Genomic DNA, 21,170 nt, shown 5'->3' with positions numbered 1-21,170 from the left:
GAACAAAAGACAAGAAATATTAAATGATGTTTATTTCCTCTTATCTATGTAGTCAGTCACACCGCCCTACAGACCAGACCTGCTCGGCCTGTCGCTCTCCAGCAGAGAGGAACTACATATCCCAGCATCCCAAAGGTCTAAGTGGTGGGAAGTTCTGGGGTTTGTAGTTAAATATAGAGCTTCACAATTACAAATTACTTCTTATAGCATCAAACCCAATAAACATCTCAGAGGAATAGAGTCCCATCATTGGTGTCAGTGGGAGGAATTGTGTCCCACCATTGGTATCAGTGGGAGGAATAGTGTCCCATCATTGGTGTCAGTGGGGGGAATAGTGTCCCATCATTGGTGTCAGTGGGGGGAATAGTGTCCCATCATTGGTGTCAGTGGGAGGAATAGTGTCCCGTCATTGGTATCAGTGGGGGGAATAGTGTCCCGTCATTGGTATCAGTGGGGGGAATAGTGTCCCATCATTGGTGTCAGTGGGAGGAATAGTGTCCCATCATTGGTGTCAGTGGGAGGAATAGTGTCCCATCATTGGTGTCAGTGGGAGGAATAGTGTCCCATCATTGGTGTCAGTGGGAGGAAGAGTGTCCCATCATTGGTGTCAGTGGGGGGAATAGTGTCCCATCATTGGTGTCAGTGGGAGGAATAGTGTCCCATCATTGGTGTCAGTGGGAGGTATAGTGCCCCAAGGGCCGGATTAATGCAAGCAAAGGGCCACATCCCCCCCTTACAGCGGGCCACAGTTCAGAGACCACTGATCCAGACAAAATCTAACATTTTCCTCGCTGGAACTTTCCTGAGACCCAAAAAACAAATCAAATACAAACAAAAAAAATGTTTTTCTGTTTTATTGTTTGTTTTTGTTGATTTGTTTATTTTCTGTTGTTGTTTTTTTCCTTCTGTTTGTAAATATTTCCCTAAGTATCAGATTCTCCCTACAGAAGACCTCCATGGAGCTCAATATCCCAATCATTGATATCTATAGGAGATCCAAGATATTAAAGGCCAATTCACCGCGAGTGTGGCTCCTCCCCCTCGTGTTCCCAATCAGCCTCTCTCTACCTTTGTAACACATTGGAACGCTTCCCATGAGAGATCAATAATCATCTAATAATCATTATATTAGAAGTACCGTGTGATATATATATCTCTCTACAGATCACCAGAGATAAGGAATGGGCCGGACTTGGCGTCTCCAACACCCGGGGCCCCTCCCACAGCAACATTATTTTCAGTAATAATAATAAAATGTATTTAATTTTTTTAATCCGAACAATGAGATTGAACTGCGAGTTTATATTGATGGGAACTAGAAAAGTGACTCCTTTATTGGCGATCAGTGGGAAGAATGCCCCCCTTAAAGGTACCTGAAAAAGTACTTGTTGGTCAGTGGTAGTCTATTTGACTCATTGGTCAGCGGACCCCTTGTAACCCCTCCCCCCCCCCCCCCCCGGGGGAACCGTGGTTGGGAAAAGCTCATCTTAGACATCCAACAAAGTAACATACAGGACCGCCATCAGAAATTATGGGGCCCCCTACACAGCTTCAGGCATGGACCCCCTGGAGCAGAGAACCGGGGGGGGGGGGGTGGTGCTGGTTGGGCCTTGGGGACCTCTGGGCCCTTTAATAAAAATAAAAAAATAAAAAATATATATAAAAAATATATATATTTTTTTTTTAAAAGGGGGGTTGCCATCTGGGGCCCTGGGGACCTCTGGGCCTTATATATATATATACACAAATTATTATTATTTTTTTATAAAAATAAATTACAAAAAAAGGGGGGTTGCCATCTGGGACCTCTGGGCTCTTTAAAAAAAAAGAAAATATATATAAAAAAAAAAAAAAAAAACATTTATAAAAAAAAAAGGGGGAGTTTTCATCCAGGGCCCTGGGGACCTCTGGGCCCTTTAAAAAAATAAAAATATATAAAACAAAAATAAAAAAATAAACATTTATAAAAAAAAAAAGGGGGGTTTGCCACATGGGGCCCTGGGGACCTCTGAGCCCTTTAAAATATATATATATATATATATATATATATATATATATATATATATAAATAATATATATTTTTTTCTTAAATTATAAAAAAAAGGGGGGGGGGGGTTGCCATCCGGGGCCCTTTAATAATTTTATATATATATATATATATATATATATATAAATAAAAAAAGAAAAGAAATAAAAAAATATATAAAAAAAAGATCTTTTTTTTTATAAAAAAAAGAGGTTTGTCATCCGGGGCTCTGGGGACCTCCGGACCCCTAAAGAAAAAATTGTCCCTTTAATAAAAAATAAAATAAAAATATATTAAAAAAAATATTTTTTTTTATAAAAAAAAAAAAAGGGGGGGGGGGGGGTTGCCATCCGGGGCCCTGGGGACCTCCGGACCTCTAAAAAAGAAAAAAAAATGGCCCTTTAATAAAACATAAAATAAAAATATATTACAAAAAAATATTAAAAAAAGGGGGTTGCCATCCGGGCCCCTGGGGACCTCCGGGCCCCTTACAGGTGTACTGCCTGTACCCCCCTGATGGCGGCCCTGGTAACATAACAACGAATTCCCTCTTACTGTTGCCATTGGCAGGAACAATTCTTCATATCAAGGCGTTGTCCCTGCCAGTGATATTAATAACGACCAGCATTGCCCCCCCCCCCCCCGGTAATAGCCCTATCCGCCCCCCCCCCCCCCAGTAATAGATTTGGGGGGCCCGTCTTACCTCCTACATAAGCCAGTAGAAGTGCGCAGGTCACACAGATGGACAGAATCCCCCTCATGGCTCCTCTCTGAGAAATGATTCCACTTCCTGGGATTTTCATCTTTAAGCCGCTCTCGGGTCCGGAGTCCGCTCATTGACGTCAGGTGATAATTGGACTCCGGTTGATAATTAATGTCTGTGTAATGGAGGAAGTAGATTGTCTCTCGGCGTGGGAAAGGTGCGGCGGCGGGGGTGAAGCAGATTGCTGGGACACTCAGGCCCGCTGGATTGTCAGCTGTTGGGTTTTAGGATTGTGGGATACGAGTGTAAAATCCCACGGCAACCAATAAAATTATCTGTTTTTATATTTTGTTACTTATATTCAAGGCCGTCTTTAAGGCGGGGCAAAAGGGGGAGCTGCCCTGGGCCCAAAGCAGCTGCCTCATACTTGCCAACTATGCCAGTTTAACCAGTTAAGCCCCGGACCAATATGCAGCCTAAAGACCCATGGTGTTTTTACAGTTCGGGACTGCGTCGCTTTAACAGACAATTGCGCGGTCGTGCGACGTGGCTCCCAAACAAAATTGGCGTCCTTTTTCCCCCCACAAATAGAGCTTTCTTTTGGTGGTATTTGATCACATCTGCGGTTTTTAGTTTTTGCGCTATAAACAAAAATAGAGCGACAATTTTGAAAAAAAAGCAATATTTTTTACTTTTTGCTGTAATAAATATCCCCAAAAAACATATATATATATATAAAAAAAAATTCCTCAGTTTAGGCCGATACGTATTCTTCTACCTATTTTTAGTAAAAAAAATCACAATAAGCGTTTATCGATTGGTTTGCGCAAAATTTATAGTGTTTACAAAATAGGAGATAGTTTTATTGCATTTTTATTAATTTTTTTTTTTTTACTACTAATGGCGGCGATCAGCAATTTTTTTCGTGACTGCGACATTATGGCGGACACTTCGGACAATTTTGACACATTTTTGGGACCATTGTCATTTTCACAGCAAAAAATGCATTTAAATTGCATTCTTTATTGTGAAAATGACAGTTGCAGTTTGGGAGTTAACCACAGGGGGCGCTGTAGGAGTTAGGGTTTACTTTGTGTGTGTTTACAACTGTAGGGGGGTGTGGCTGTAGGAATGACGTCATCGATCGTGTCTTCCCTATAAAGGGAATGACGCGATCGATGCGCCGCCATAGTGAAGGACGGGGAAGCCGTGTTTACACACGGCTCTCCCCGTTCTTCAGCTCCGGGGAGCGATCGCGACGGAGCGGCTATAAACAAATAGCTGCGCCGTGGTCCCGGATCGCTCCCCGAGCGGACCCGACCTCCGCATGTAGCGGGGGGGGTCCCGATCGGACCCCCCACCCGCTAATAGGCGAGGACGTACGTGTACGCCCATGTGCCTGTACGTGCCATATTGTGGACGTATATGTACATGCGGGGGTCGGGAACTGGTTAAATTCCCTTGTCCCTTGAGGTTTTAGTCCTGTGCTGTGTCCCGATATCTCAGTGTGAAGTGCTACTAATGCTGCCCCGCGCTGCCCTATTGTTGTGTACAGATGACTCACCTGCAGACCCTGTGTTTACAAATAACTGGCAATCTTATGTACATTTTGGTGGCATTCATATGTATATAGCTGCGTCTGGCAGCATAGATATGTAAATAAATGCGGCATTGGACATGGATGGATGGATGGAGACTTGGATGGAGAAATGGATAGATGGATGGATGGAGACATGAAGGGATGGATGGATAGATGGGGACATGGATGGATGGATGGATAGATGGATGGAGGAATGGATAGATGGATGGATGAAGACATGGATGGATGGAGACATGGATGGATGGATGGATGGATGGATGGATGGGGACATGAAGGGATGGATGGAGACATGGAGACATGGATGGATGGATGGGGACATGAAGGGATGGATGGATGGGGACATGGATGGAGAAATGGATGGATGGAGACATGGATGGATGGATGGTGACATGAAGGGATGGATGGATGGGGACATGGATGGAGAAATGGATGGATGGAAGGATTACGACATGGATGGATGGATGGAGACATGGAGGGATGGATGGGGACATGGATGGATGGAGGGAGACATGGATGGATGGGGACATGGATGGATGGAGACATGAAGGGATGTATGGATGGAGACATGAAGGGATGGATGGATGGGGACATGGATGGATGGATGGATGAAGAAATGGATGGATGGATGGGAGAGTTTGCTTTAAGCTCCTCGGATGGCGTGTAGTTCCCGCTTCTGATCCGTCCTGCAGGCTCCTCCCTCCAGTTTTCGGAATGGCGCACTGCTGTGCGTTCCCTGCTTACATAGTGCTGTGTTAGGGAATCGCTTGCCTAACACTGACCCGCCAATCAGGTGCACCGGGTCTGGTTACTGGTCATGTGATTGGCTGAAGCGACAGGCGCTGTGTCATAGCAGAAGATGGAAGAGGACAGGAGAAGGGAGAAGATCGAGGACTCGGAGGACAGCTTTGGCCGAGACAGGTAAGTGTCGGGCGGGGGCACACTGGCAGCAATTGATGGGGCAAACTGGCAGCACACTGGTGGCATTTGATGGGGCAAACTGGCAGCACACTGGCAGCAATGGATGGGGCAAACTGGCAGCACACTGGCAGCAATTGATGGGGCAAACTGGCAGCACACTAATGGCATTTGATGGGGCAAACTGGCAGCACACTGGCCTCAATTGATGGGGCAAACTGGCAGCACACTGGCGGCAATAGATGGGGCAAACTGGCAGCACACTGGTGGCATTTGATGGGGCAAACTGGCAGCACACTGGCAGCAATGGATGGGGCAAACTGGCAGCACACTGGCCTCAATTGATGGGGCAAACTGGCAGCACACTGGCGGCAATAGATGGGGCAAACTGGCAGCACACTGGTGGCATTTGATGGGGCAAACTGGCAGCACACTGGCCTCAATTGGTGGGGCAAACTGGCAGCACACTGGTGGCATTTGATGGTGGAAAACGGGCAACACACTGGCACCAATTGATGGGGAAAAATGGCAGCACGCTGGTGTTAATTGATGGGCACACTGGCAGCACACTGGCGTCAATTGATGGGGCAATCTGGCAGCACACTGGCAGGAATTGATGGGGCAAACTGGCAGCACACTGGTGGCATTTGATGGGGCAAACTGGCAGCACACTGGCGGCAATGGATGGGGCAAACTGGCAGCACACTGGTGGCATTTCATGGGGCAAACTGGCAGCACACTGGCGTCAATTGATGGGGCAAACTGGCAGCACACTGGCGGCAATGGATGGGGCAAACTGGCAGCACAATGGCGGCAATGGATGGGGCAAACTGGCAGCAAACCGGTGACATTTGATGGGGCAAACTGGCAGCACACTGGCGTCAATTGATGGGGAAAACTGGCACCACACAGGTGGCATTTGATGGGGAAAACGGGCAACACACTGGCACCAATTGATGGGGAAAACTGGCAGCACGCTGGTGTTAATTGATGGGCACACTGGCAGCACACTGGTGGCAATTGATGGGGCAAACTGGCAGCACACTGGTGGCATTTGATGGGGCAAACTGGCAGCACACTGGCGTCAATTGATGGGGGAATCTGGCAGCACACTGGCAGGAATGGATGGGGCAAACTGGCAGCACACTGGTGGCATTTGATGGGGCAAACTGGCAGCACACTGGTGGCATTGGATGGGGCAAACTGGCAGCACACTGGCGGCAATGGATGGGGCAAACTGGCAGCACACTGGCGGCAATAGATGGGGCAAACTGGCAGCACGCTGGTGGCATTTGATGGGGCAAACTGGCAGCACACTGGCGTAAATTGATGGGGAATACTGGCAGCACGCTGGTGTTAATTGATGGCCACACTGGCGGCATTTGATGGGGCAAACTGGCAGCACGCTGGTTTTAATTGATGGGCACACTGGCAGCACACTGGTGGCAATTGATGGCCACACTGGCAGCAATTGATGGGGCAAACTGGCAGCACACTGGTGGCATTTGATGGGGCAAACTGGCAGCACACTGGCGTCAATTGATGGGGCAATCTGGCAGCACACTGGCAGGAATGGATGGGGCAAACTGGCAGCACACTGGTGGCATTTGATGGGCAAACTGGCAGCACACTGGTGGCATTGGATGGGGCAAACTGGCAGCACACTGGCGGCAATGGATGGGGCAAACTGGCAGCACACTGGCGGCAATAGATGGGGAAAACTGGCAGCACGCTGGTGGCATTTGATGGGGCAAACTGGCAGCACACTGGCGTCAATTGATGGGGAATACTGGCAGCACGCTGGTGTTAATTGATGGGCACACTGGCAGCACACTGGCGGCAATTGATGGCCACACTGGCGGCATTTGATGGGGCAAACTGGCAGCACACTGGTTTTAATTGATGGGCACACTGGCAGCACACTGGTGGCAATTGATGGCCACTGTAACGGATTATGGACTATTCTGCCTGGACATTGATAATAACTGCAGGACTTGTTACAGTTGGATGTACCACATTGTATTCTGAGCTCAAAGGGTTAATTAGACAAGTCTCTTTCATTGCTGAATGCTAATGTTCCCTTCGCATAGATAATGAACTCTCTCTTGTGTGCAGGTAAACAGCCCCCCTGTGAGGTGTATGCTGAGGGGGATTATGTGTGAGTGATAATTGTTTTAAAGGTTAATTGAATTCTATTGAGAAAGGAATGTGCCTGGCCAGGAAATGTTAAGTGGGGTGCGGTGCCGAAGCGGCTAGAAACTGGCCAAGTGATTAATTCAAGGAGATGTCATTGTTCTTGTAACAGTTGTAACCAGATATAAGCAGGTGAAATATGCCAAATAAAGTCAGTCTGCTTGACCCTTCAAACGTAGCCCGTCTCGTTTCTTGAAAGGGCGTTCGATGGGAGATACCGGCGGTACCTGCATATCGCAGCTTGCCAGGGAAAAGGACGTCTCCAACGGCTGAGACCCTCACACCAGTGGGTAGCCGTTACATTGGTGGCAGCAGTGGGATGGTCCTTTTATCCAAAGAGCAAGTGCTGAATGGAGTCGCAGTACGCCAGGCTGAAAAGATCCACACTGAAAGATTTATTAGAGAGTCGTGGTAGGAGCGCCAGCAACAGACCACGGAGGGAGCTGATAGCTGACCTGCTGGAGCTGGACGAAATGGATGGATCCATGGAAGGAACTGAGCCCCTTGCACCGGTCAGCGAGGAAGATGTAATTACTGGGATTGTACAGCGGAGATTATCCTTGTATCCAGAAACGTCCGTGGAACTAATCAACCAGCTGCTCCGGGAAGCAAGGGAGGAGATACAAACGAAGAGGGGACAAGAACTGGAACTGGTAAGAGCGAGACAGCCCATTACACCTGCAGTTCCTACCCCCCCACCTGCTGCTACAGGAAAGAAAATACCGTTCACTGCATTTAAAGCTTTTGTAGAAAGTGAGGAGGAAATCGATGGATATTTGGCAGATTTTGAGAGGCAGTGCTCACTACACCAGGTACCACCAGACCAATGGGTCACTATTTTGTCGGGGAAATTGTCGGGCAAAGCCAATGAAGCCTTTCGGGCTCTCGCTCCAGAGGATATTTTACAATATCAGCAAGTTAAAAAGGCGCTGCTAACCCGATACGCTGTAACTCCAGAAGCCTACCGCCGTCGCTTCCGGGAGTCCAAGAAGAAGGCTGTGGACTCCCACATGGAATGGGCCAACCAGTTACAAAGGGTGGCATCCCTTTGGGTCCAAGGGTGCAAGGCCAACACCGGGGAGGAAGTATTGCAGCTGTTCCTAATGGAACATTTCTTCCAAGACCTGGCCGCAGACATACAAGACTGGGTACGAGATCGCCGTCCCGCTAACTTAAACGAGGCGGCTCGGCTAGCAGATGAGTACGCGGAGACAAGGAAAGTAAGCCAGGGTACTATGCGGCTGGCTCAGAAGGTAGAACCGCGTACTCCAACCGTCACCCCACGCCCAGAGTTTCGGGCTCCAGTCCCACCACGTCCTCAGGGGCCTAGCAACTACCCCCGGGATTCGCCTAGGGTGACGTGCCATCACTGCAGCGACACGGGACATATTGCTCGTTATTGCCCTTTGAGAGCTACAAATAACAATTGGAGACGCACAACACCCAACACAGAGGTCACTCCATCACGTCCCTCTGCGGCCCACTGCCTGGAGACCGAGGGGGGCCCTGAGGAATGTCTGGGAATTTGGTATGAGGCAGACCCAATACAAGCGGCCTCTCCGGATAACCGTCAGCATCACCATCAGGAGGTACGAGTGAATGGACAAGTAGCACAAGGCCTAAGAGATTCCGGGACTACTATCACTCTGATTCAAAAACATCTGGTAAAGCCAGAGAACGTGTCCACTCGCACAGTTGCCGTCCGGACCGCAGGGGGTGCTGTATTTCGCGTACCCACCACCCGGGTGCACTTAGACTGGGGAGCCGGGTCAGGAAAGACCACAGTTGGTATCATGGACAACCTACCTGCCGAGGTGGTGCTGGGCAACGACATTGGCCCTCTGACTTCGGCTTATTTACCTACACCTGCTGCGGCTTGTCCCGTGACCACCCGTGTTGCTGGAATCAACCCGCTTGCTGCTGAGAACCGGGTAAGACTACCTTCCCCGACATGTACTGTAGATCCGGCACAATATCACAGTCTAAAATGGGAATGTGACAAGTTGGCCAGTGAGAAATCAGAGATGCAACGACACTACGCCATGTATTATGAGATGTCCCGTGGCTTGAACATTGAAATACACAAACAGGCGGAAATTGTCAAAAGATTAAATGGGATTTGCATCCAGGTGGTGCCGTATCTGTCCCAAGAGCATCAGCAACAGGTTTTGGGAGCCATTGAGAGAGCAAAGCAAGTGACTGTTCCAGAATTGAATTCTATTATTCACCGTCACCATCAGCTACCGACCTGGTAAGCCAATGGGAAGGCCGACGGACTGTCCAGGCAAACGGAACTTTTACCCTAACAGCAGACCGGACATCCCCAAGTTGATCCGAAAAGGATCAATCCGGGTCTGCCGGAGTGTTCCACAAAAGGGGGGCAGTGTAACGGATTATGGACTATTCTGCCTGGACATTGATAATAACTGCAGGACTTGTTACAGTTGGATGTACCACAGTGTATTCTGAGCTCAAAGGGTTAATTGGACAAGTCTCTTTTCATTGCTGAATGCTAATGTTCCCTTCGCATAGATAATGAACTCTCTCTTGTGTGCAGGTAAACAGCCCCCCTGTGAGGTGTATGCTGATGGGGATTATGTGTGAGTGATAATTGTTTTAAAAGTTAATTGAATTCTATTGAGAAAAGAATGTGCCTGGCCAGGAAATGTTAAGTGATTTGCGGTGCCGAAGCGGCTAGAAACTGGCCAAGTGATTAATTCAAGGGGATGTCATTGTTCTTGTAACAGTTGTAAGCAGATATAAGCAGGTGAAATATGCCAAATAAAGTCAGTCCTGCTTGACTCTGCAAACGTAGTCCGTCTCGTTTCTTGGAAGGGCGTTCGATGGGATATACCGGCGGTACCTGCATATCGCAGCTTGCCAGGGAAAAGGACGTCTCCAACGGCTGAGACCCTCACACCAGTGGGTAGCCGTTACAGCCACACTGGCAGCAATTAATGGGGCAAACTGGCAGCACACTGGCGTCAATTGATGGAGCAATCTGGCAGCACACTGGCAGGAATGGATGGGGAAAACTGGCAGCACACTGGTGGCATTTGATGGGGCAAACTGGCAGCACACTGGCGTCAATTGATGGAGCAATCTGGCAGCACACTGGCAGGAATGGATGGGGCAAACTGGCAGCACACTTTTGGCATTTTATGGAGAAAACTGGCAGCACACTGGCGTCAATTGATGGAGCAATCTGGCAGCACACTGGCAGGAATGGATGGGGAAAACTGGCAGCACACTGGTGGCATTTGATGGGGCAAACTGGCAGCACACTGGTGGCATTGGATGGGGCAAACTGGCAGCACACTGGCGGCAATGGATGGGGCAAACTGGCAGCACACTGGCGGCAATAGATGGGGCAAACTGACAGCACGCTGGTGGCATTTGATGGGGCAAACTGGCAGCACACTGGCGTCAATTGATGGGGAATACTGGCAGCACGCTGGTGTTAATTGATGGGCACACTGGCAGCACACTGGCGGCAATTGATGGCCACACTGGCGGCATTTGATGGGGCAAACTGGCAGCATGCTGGTTTTAATTGATGGGCACACTGGCAGCACACTGGTGGCAATTAATGGCCACACTGGCAGCAATTAATGGGGCAAACTGGCAGCACACTGGTGGCATTTGATGGAGCAAACTGGCAGCACACTGGCGTCAATTGATGGGGCAATCTGGCAGCACACTGGCAGGAATGGATGGGGCAAACTGGCAGCACACTGGTGGCATTTGATGGGGCAAACTGGCAGCACACTGGTGGCATTGGATGGGGCAAACTGGCAGCACACTGGCGGCAATAGATGGGGCAAACTGGCAGCACGCTGGTGGCATTTGATGGGGCAAACTGGCAGCACACTGGCGTCAATTTATGGGGAATACTGGCAGCACGCTGGTGTTAATTGATGGGCACACTGGCAGCACACTGGCGGCAATTGATGGCCACACTGGCGGCATTTGATGGGGCAAACTGGCAGCACGCTGGTTTTAATTGATGGGCACACTGGCAGCACACTGGTGGCAATTGATGGGGCAAACTGGCAGCACACTGGTGGCATTTGATGGGGCAAACTGGCAGCACACTGGTGGCATTTGATGGGGCAAACTGGCAGCACACTGGCGTCAATTGATGGGGCAAACTGGCAACACACTGGCAGCAAGTGATGGTTACAGTAGCTGTGTTTCCTTCCAATTGTGAAGTGGAAGGAAAATGATACAAATAAATATGTGAAAAGTGTGGGGGGGGGGGGGCATTTGTATGGCGCCCCCCGTTGTCAATACTTTTTGGGGGGGTCTCTACCAGCTTTGCACATCTAGAGAGGGACATTTCTCCACATTCTTCTTCTCTGTAAAATATCTCAGGCTCTGTCAGATTGGATGGAGAGCGTCTGTGATCAGCAATTTTCAGGTCTGGCCACAGATTCTCAATGGGATTTAGGTCTGGACTGTGACTGGGCCATTCTAACACATGAATAGGCTTTGATCTAAACCATTCCATTGTAGCTCTGGCTGTACTTTAGGGTCGTTGTCCTGCTGGCAGGTATTCCTTCCCCCCCCCCCCCCGGTCTCAAGTCTTTTGCAGGTATTCTTCTAAGATTGTCCTGTATTTGTCTCCATCCATCTTCCCATCAACTCTGACCAGCTTCCCTGTCCCTGCTGAAGAAAAGCATCCCCACCACATGATGCTGCCACCACCATGTTTCACGGTGGGGATGGTGTGTTCAGAGGGATGGGCAGTGTTACTTTCCCCCACACATAGCAATTTGGTGTCATGTGACCAGAGCACCTTCTTCCACATGTTTGCTGTGTCCCCTCCCCCACATGTTTGCTGTGTCCCCTCCCCCACATCTTTGCTGTGTCCCCTCCCCCACATGCTTGCTGTGTCCCCTCCCCCACATCTTTGCTGTGTCCCCTCCCCCACATGCTTGCTGTGTCCCCTCCCCCACATTTTTGCTGTGTCCCCTCCCCCACATGGCTTCTCACAAACTGAAAACAGGACTTCTTATGTCTTTCTTTCTCCAATGTCTTTCTTCTTGTCACTCTTCCATAAAGGGCAGATTTGTGGAGAGACCACTAATAGTTGTCCTGTGGACAGATTCTCCCCCCTGAGCTATGCAGCTCCTCCAGAGTTACCATGGGCCTCTTGGCTGCTTCTCTAATGAATGCTCTCCTTGCCCGGCCCGGTCAGTTTAGGTGGACGGCCATGTCTTGGTAGGTTTGCGGTTGTGCCATACTCTTTCCATTTTCCGATGATGGATTGGACAGAAGCTCCGTGAGATCTTCAAAGCTTGGGAGATTTTTTTATAACCGAACCCTGCTTTATACTTCTCCACAACCTTATCCCTGACCTGTCTGGTGTGTTCCTTGGCCTTGATGATGTTTGTTCACTAAGGTTCTCTAACAAACCTCTGAGGGCTTCACAGAACAGCTGTATTTATACTGAGATGAAATGACACACAGGTGAGGACCCTATTTACTAATTAGGAGACTTCTGAAGGCGATTGGTTTCCTCCAGATTTTAGTTATCAGAGTAAAGGGGGCGCCATACAAATCCCCTCCCCCCCCACACTTTTCACATATTTATTTGTATCATTTTCCTTCCACTTCACAATTATGTGGGATTCGTGTCTCCTGATCACTCTGAGAAGGTCAGTGGATCCCCCCTCCCCCGGGATCTATCGGGGACACAATGTATCGGGTTCTCGCAGTGATCTCTATACATTGTATATAGAAGGGGGAGGGGAGGGGCGGTCTGAACAGAAGGGCGGCGCTCTCTCATGTGGTGACGGCGAGCGGCCGGGTTAATGATGGGCGGCGCTCTCTGATGTGGTGACGGCGAGCGGCCGGGTTAATGAAGGGCGGCGCTCTCTGATGTGGTGACGGCGAGCGGCCGGGTTAATGATGGGCGGCGCTCTCTGATGTGGTGACGGCGAGCGGCCGGGTTAATGATGGGCGGCGCTCTCTGATATGGTGACGGCGAGCGGCCGGGTTAATGATGGGCGGCGCTCTCTGATGTGGTGACGGCGAGCGGCCGGGTTAATGAAGGGCGGCGCTCTCTGGTGTGGTGACGGCGAGCGGCCGGGTTAATGAAGGGCGGCGCTCTCTGGTGTGGTGACGGCGAGCGGCCGGGTTAATGAAGGGCGGCGCTCTCTGGTGTGGTGACGGCGAGCGGCCGGGTTAATGATGGGCGGCGCTCTCTGGTGTGGTGACGGCGAGCGGCCGGGTTAATGATGGGCGGCGCTCTCTGGTGTGGTGACGGCGAGCGGCCGGGTTAATGATGGGCGGCGCTCTCTGATGTGGTGACGGCGAGCGGCCGGGTTAATGATGGGCGGCGCTCTCTGATGTGGTGACGGCGAGCGGCCGGGTTAATGATGGGCGGCGCTCTCTGGTGTGGTGACGGCGAGCGGCCGGGTTAATGAAGGGCGGCGCTCTCTGATGTGGTGACGGCGAGCGGCCGGGTTAATGAAGGGCGGCGCTCTCTGATGTGGTGACGGCGAGCGGCCGGGTTAATGATGGGCGGCGCTCTCTGATGTGGTGACGGCGAGCGGCCGGGTTAATGATGAACGGTGGAAAGTTATTTATATTTCCGTATATCGATCTCCAGGAAGGAAAATTCTCTCTCAGGTTTATATTAATAATTAATGATCGGAGGTGAAATAATCGCTTTATTGTCTTCTGGTGACGAGGACTTCGGCTCCGGGGGGAGGGGGGGAGTCATTTAAAGAGACACCAACCCCCGATCAGGAGATGTGGCGGCCGCATTCGTTTTCTTTTGTACCTGGTGATCCTGCCAGTGACACACTTCCTGCTGCAGGGTGTCTCCACTCTGGATGGAGGAGCAATGGAGACGCCCTTGGACAGCAGCATTGTCAGTCTGGGAGGAGGAGGGGGGGAAGGGGGGAGGGGTGGATGGGAAGAGAAGATTTCGATGGACCAACAAAGTGAAGCCAAACTCCGGCTAATACTAGAAAAATAACAGACTTACTGGCAGGATCACCGGGTGAAAATAAAGGAAAAATGCCTAAAAAAGAAGAAAACGAATGCAGCCGTCACATCCGATGATTGGTGATCTGCAATATTTATGTTTCTTGGCCTTAAAGCAGAAAAAACACAAACTACAAATACTATTCGAACTCATTTTATTATTTAAAGCAAACTCCCCATCCCCCATCCATCCCCCGTCCATCCATCACTCCATCCATCCCCCATCCCCGTCCATCCATCTATGTCTCTATCCATCCCTCCATGTCTCCATCCATCCCTCCATCCATCCCTCCATCCATGTCTCCATCCATGTCTCCATCCCCCATCCATCCATGTCTCCATCCATCCCTCCATGTCTCCATCCATCCCTCCATCCAAGTCTCCATCCATCCCTCCATCCATGTCTCCATCCATCCCTCCATGTCTCCATCCATCCCTCCATCCATGTCTCCATCCATCCCTCCATCCATGTCTCCATCCCTCCATCCATGTCTCCATCCCTCCATCCATGTCTCCATCCCTCCATCCATGTCTCCATCCATCCCTCCATGTCTCCATCAATCCATCCATGTCTCCATCCCCCATCCATCCATGTCTCCATCCATCCCTCCATCCCCCATCCATCCATGTCTCCCTCCATCCATCCATCCCTCCATGTCTCCATCCATCCCTCCATCTATCAATTCATGTCCCCATCCAAAACATTTTTTTATATATTTTTATTTTATTTTTTATTAAAGGGACTATTTTTTTTTTTTTTAGGGGTGCGGAGGTCCCCAGGGCCCCGGATGACAACCCTCTTTTTTTTATTAAAATTTTTTTTTTTTTTTATATATATTTTTGTATTTCTTTTCTATATATATATATATAAATTATTAAAGGGCCCCGGATGGCAACACCCCCTTTTTTTTATACATTGTTTTTATTTTTTTTATATTATTTTATTTCTTTCTTTTTTATATATATATATATTTTTTTTTTTTATTAAAGGGCTCAGAGGTCTCCATGGCCCCATGTGGAAAACCCAAAATGTTTATTTTTTTATTTTTGTTTTATATATTTTTATTTTTTCTATCCAGAGGTCCCAGGGCCCTGGATAGAAACTCCCCCCCTTTTTTTTTATAAATGTGTTTTTTTTTTTATATATATTTGTTTTTATTTATTTTTTATTAAAGGGCCCAGAGGTCCCGGATGGCAACCCCCCCTTTTTTTTGTAATTTCTTTTTATAAAAAATAATAATAATTTGTATATATATATATATATAGGGCCCAGAGGTCCCCAGGGCCCCAGATGGCAACCCCCCTTTTAAGGGGGGTTGCCATCTGGGGCCCTGGGGACCTCTGGGCCCTATATATACTGTATATACAAATTATTATTATATATAATATATATGTTTTTTTTTTTAAAGGGCCCAGAGCTCCCCAGGGCCCCGGATGGCTACCCCCCCTTTTTTTTATATATATTTTTCTTTATTTCTTCTTTTTTGTAAAGGCCCCCCCCCCCCCCGCTTCTCAATTTCAGACGGCAGCACTCCCCCCCTTCTATGCTCCAGGGGGCCCATGCCTGAAGCTGTGTAAGGGGCCCCATAATTTCTGGTTGCGACCTACATACACTGACGGTACACTGACCAGTTCGGGGCCCCCCTTCTGACGCCCCTGCCTGGGGCACAAGGCCAAGGTGACCCTCCAGTGGTAACAGCAGAAGAAGGTGAAGGTCCTGGAGTGGCCCTCACAGTCTCCTGACCTTCATATTCTGGGGCCCCTCTGGGAAGATCTCAGGCGTGCGCTTCATAGAAGACGACCAGAGACTTGGCATCATGACCCGGAGGAGGCGTTGTGCCAAGATGAATGGGCAGCTCCACCCCCTGCAAGGATCCGGGGGTCTCAACAGAAGACGCCGGACCCCCGTCATTGATGATAAAGGGGGCAACACACAGGATTAGGAACTATGGGGGTGCAGACTTGTGACTTCAAACATTTAGCACCACTGTATTTTAATGAGAATCTCTGGGGCCCCGGGGCCCGGGAAGGAAGGGTTAACCCCGCGGCACAGCCGGCGACGTTCAATAACAAAGATGAGGAGCAATAAGAGAGAACTTTGTCCTTTGTTTTGCATCAGACCGGCGATAATTCGCTTTATGGGGGGTAATTTACACCCGACCGACGCTGATTGTTCCTCCCCATGGGATTGGTCGGTGAGGAGCCGCGCTCTGCTTTACATCAGTCCTGACGCCATTGCGGGAAAATAATCAAATCTCGCAATTTTCATATCCAGTAAGGCTGCATTCACACCTAGGCGTAGGCAATAGCGGCGTTTTCCGGTGGTTTTTTTTGGCGTTTTTTTCGCGCGTATTCATGCTAATATGCGCGTTTGCATACAGCGTTGTCCGACGTTTTTGTACTTTGACGTTTTTTTTTTAGCCAATAGGAAAAACTATCATCTTTTCATCACTTGTTGCTATGTTGGTAGATTTTTTTAATCTTCTGCATGGGCGACAAGTTCTATTGACGAAACGCCCGTAGCAAACGCTTGTTGTCGCGCAATACGCGCGTATCTGGCGTTTTACATTGATTTCAATGGAAAACCAAAAACGCTCAAATACGCGCATATCGCGCGTATTGCGCGACAAAAAAGGGTCCGGAACTTCTTTTGACTACAGGCGATGCGCGTCAGGCGCATCAGCGTGCAGATGTGAACCATCCCCATTGACTTTCATTGCTTTTCGTCCCTCTGGCGTTTGTTCGCGTCGCGCTACATGCGACAAAACGCGAAGGTGTGAATGGGCTCTTAGAGAGCGACAATCACAACTTTCCCCCGAGCGCCGTCCGTCATGGAGAGTCCTTCCTTATAGGAACAAGACGTCATCTCCGTGTTACCCCTCCCCCCTTGTAAAACTACCCTCCCCCTTGGAAAACTACCCTCCCCCTTGGAAAACTACCCTCCCCCACCTTGTAAAACTACCCCTCCCCCATTGTAAAACTCCCCCGCCCCCACCTTGGAAAACTGCCCCCTCACCCCCATTGTAAAACTACCCCCCCCCCATTGTAAAACTGCCCCCCCATTGGAAAACTGCCCCCCCCTTGGAAAAATACCCCCCCCTTGGAAAAATACCCTCCTCCTTGGAAAACTGCCCCCCCCCTTGGAAAACTGCCCCCCCTCACCCCCATTGTAAAACTACCCCCCCTTGGAAAACTACCCCCCTCACCTTGGAAAACTGCCCCCTCACCCCCATGGTATCATTATAAGGACTGCCCCCCTCTATCGTCCATTATAAGGACTGCCCCCTCTATGGTACCATTATAAGGACTGCCCCCCTCTATGGTCCATTATAAGGACTGCCCCCCTCTATGGTACCATTATAAGGACTGCCCCCCTCTATGGTCCATTATAAGGACTGCCCCCCTCTATGGTACCATTATAAGGACGGCCCCCTCTATGGTCCATTATAAGGACTGCCCCCCTCTATGGTACCATTATAAGGACTGCCCCCCTCTATGGTACCATTATCAGGACTGCCCCCTCTATGGTCCATTATAAGGACTGCCCCCTCTATGGTCCATTATAAGGACTGCCCCCCTCTATGGTACCATTATAAGGACTGCCCCCCTCTATGGTCCATTATAAGGACGGCCCCCTTCTATGGTCCATTATAAGGACTGCCCCCTTCTATGGTCCATTATAAGGACTGCCCCCCTCTATGGTACCATTATAAGGACTTCTCCCCTCTATGGTACCATTATAAGGACTGCCCCCTCTATGGTCCATTAATAGGACTGCCCCCCTCTATGGTACCATTATAAGGACTGCCCCCCTCTATGGTACCATTATCAGGACTGCCCCCTCTATGGTCCATTATAAGGACTGCCCCCTCTATGGTCCATTATAAGGACTGCCCCCCTCTATGGTACAATGGTATAATGATAAGGACTGCCCCCCTCTATGGTACCATTATAAGGACTGCCCCCCTCTATGGTCCATTATAAGGACTGCCCCCCTTCTATGGTCCATTATAAGGACTGCCCCCTCTATGGTCCATTATAAGGACTGCCCCCTCTATGGTACCATTATAAGGACTGCCCCCTCTATGGTACCATTATAAGGACTGCCCCCCTCTATGGTACCATTATAAGGACTGCCCCCTCTATGGTACCATTATAAGGACTGCCCCCCTCTATGGTACCATTATAAGGACTGCCCCCCTCTATTATCCATTATAAGGACTGCCCCCCTCTATGGTACCATTATAAGGACTGCCCCCTCTATGGTACCATTATAAGGACTGCCCCCCTCTATGGTCCATTATAGGGACTGCCCCCCTCTATGGTCCATTATAAGGACTGCCCCCCTCTATGGTCCATTATAAGGACTGCCCCCCTCTATGGTCCATTATAAGGACTGCCCCCTCTATGATACCATTATAAGGACTGCCCCCCTCTATGGTACCCACATGAGACCTGCGCCCCTCCCCCTTCCCCTGGTTGGATGTGAGGAGCCCTGTGATTGGCCGGCCCACAGACACAAATCTCTGGATGTCTTTCTATAAATGATAAATAATGACGAGGAGGCGGAGCAATAATCATTTCTGTATTTATTAATAATTATGACGCTGACTAGAACGCCAGACCTTGTATAAAAATAATCCATTGCACAGGACGAGCCCCGCCCCCGAGCAGCACCGCGGGGGAGGGGATACAGTGATTCTAACCAGTCACAGACGAGGCGCGGAGGTCACCTGACCAAGAAAAGGGGGCGTGGCCCTGGTGACATCACACCGCCTGGGATACACATTGTAAGGAATGGAAGCTGAGAGCAAAGAATAAGGTGCAAGATGGCGGCGCGGGACAACGCGATAAAAATACGCCCAACATTCGCCGCGGCGATTATTCTACAGCTCGCGTCTTTGGAGAACGTGGAATATCGCTGGGACATACCTCCCCGCAATTCACGTGACGCAGAGCGTCTATTTATAGGATCAGCAGAGACATTCGACCAGCAAATCTCCATCTACATTCGTTGTGTGCGAATCGGGAAAACGAACGTCCTCCGGGCTGTTCCCTCTTCTGAACGAATGTTCTTCTATTGTGTAGTAAAATACTGCAATATGACCACTAGAGGGAGCCGAGGAGCACAGAGAATACAGGTCTGTGTAACTAAAGATACAAGGTGACAATTCTAGAGAATGCTAGAGGGAATAAGTAACTTTATTTATTTGCTCATTCCCTCTAGTGTTCTCTAAAGTTGTTACATTGTATCTCTTATTACAGAGGTGTATGCATTTCCTTTCCAGCTCCATCTGGTGCCCATGATGCCTTTTATTTTACTACTCGTCCTCCATTTCTCCATGCAGCTCCACCTAGTGGCCATATTGCAGTATTTTACTACCGACCCTAATAAATTGGAACATTCGGTCAGAAGAGGAAATGGCGTCAGTGTACATTCGTTGTGTGTGAATTAAAAGTTTTCACCCCTATTCACAGTCGATCTGGATGGGTGGGGGGTGGGGATGAGTGGGTGGGACTACCTTTTCTCCTTTAGGCTCCATTCACACCTAGTAGCTGCTCCGGGTTACCACGCCTTTCCTCCTCATACAATTTTTTTTATCAATGCCCCAAGCTATGTCCCTGGGCCCCTCAGTGAGTGGGGCCCCATGCTGAGTCGGGGGCCCCATGCTCAGTCAGGCCCCACGCTGAGTCAGAGCCACTTGCTGATTCGAGGCCCCACACTGAGTCGGGGCTCCACACTGAGTTGGGCCCCCATACTAAGCTGGGGCCCCACACTAAGTCGGTGCCCCACGTTGAGTCAGGGCCCCACGCTGAGTCAGGGCCCCTTGTTGATTCAGGGGCCGCACACTGAGATGGGGCCCTTGCTAATTCAGGGCCCCCACACTGAGTTGGGCCCCCACACTGAGTAGGGCCCCCACACTGAGTTGAGGCCCCACACCGAGTCGGGTCCCTTGCTGAGTTGAGGCCCCACACTGAGTCAGGCCCCCACATTAAGTTGGGCCCCCGCGCTGAGCCGGGGGCCCCATGCTGAGTCAGGGCCCCACGCTGAGTCAGGGCCCCACGCTGAGTCAGGGCCCCACACTGAGTCAGGGCCCCACGCTGAGTCGGGGCCCCCACACTGAGTCGGGGCCCCCACACTGAGTCGGGGGCCCCACGCTGAGTCGGGGGCCCCACGCTGAGTCAGGGCCCCACGCTGAGTCAGGGCCCCACGCTGAGTCAGGCCCCCACACTAATTTGGGCCCCCACGCTGAGTCCGTGACGGATTGCTACACACAGGACACAGGGCCACAGCGCGCCCGCGGAGCGATCGTCTGCGATCCATCAATAATCCGGGCGGTGCTGCAGAATCCATCCAGCGCTATCCATGCGGCCAATACCGAGACCCTCCACCAGAGGGCGCCCCGCCCTCAGGGGGGGTGTCACAGCTGCTGCCCGCCTCTTGCCGGGTTTGGGGTTGGAGCGCCTCCCTTGTGACGTCGGAGGATGGGCTCTTCACTCTCTCTACAGTTCTATTCTAGCAGGGGGCGGTCCTAGAAGTAATCCCTCCTGCGGTTCTCCTCGTTGATGAAGGACGGGTTGTACTGTCCGGGGTAGATACACGAGTGCCGGGACCCGGGCAGTCCGGTAAACGGGTACAGACCGTTCCGTTCGATCTCCGAGTTCCGCAATCCGGGCTGAAAATACACAAAGAGAAGATGGTTAGAGGCGGGGCTTCCCCATCAGGAAGGACGATC

General features: G+C 50.2%; 2 protein-coding genes across 5 annotated transcripts in view; both read right to left on the bottom strand.

Moving 5' to 3' along the window:
* The window catches only part of MUC13 (mucin 13, cell surface associated), a 38,291-nt gene extending 35,447 nt beyond the window's left edge, over positions 1–2,844 (bottom strand). For both annotated transcript variants that reach the window (XM_040358330.1, XM_040358331.1), the window contains exon 1: positions 2,730–2,844. In XM_040358330.1, the coding sequence (XP_040214264.1) occupies positions 2,730–2,829 (100 nt within the window). In that variant the 5' untranslated portion in view covers positions 2,830–2,844. The remainder of the gene's footprint in view (positions 1–2,729) is intronic.
* Positions 2,845–20,593: 17,749 nt separating this feature from the next.
* Positions 20,594–21,170, bottom strand: part of HEG1 (heart development protein with EGF like domains 1) — a 63,857-nt gene continuing 63,280 nt past the window's right edge. For all 3 annotated transcript variants that reach the window (XM_040358327.1, XM_040358328.1, XM_040358329.1), the window contains one exon: positions 20,594–21,110. In XM_040358327.1, the coding sequence (XP_040214261.1) occupies positions 20,967–21,110 (144 nt within the window). In that variant the 3' untranslated portion in view covers positions 20,594–20,966. The remainder of the gene's footprint in view (positions 21,111–21,170) is intronic.

This window comes from Rana temporaria, chromosome 6 (assembly GCF_905171775.1).
Source record: "Rana temporaria chromosome 6, aRanTem1.1, whole genome shotgun sequence".
Classification (NCBI taxonomy): Eukaryota; Metazoa; Chordata; class Amphibia; order Anura; family Ranidae; genus Rana; species Rana temporaria.
Note: the sequence above shows the minus strand (reverse complement) of the source record. Positions and strands in the feature narration are given on the sequence as shown.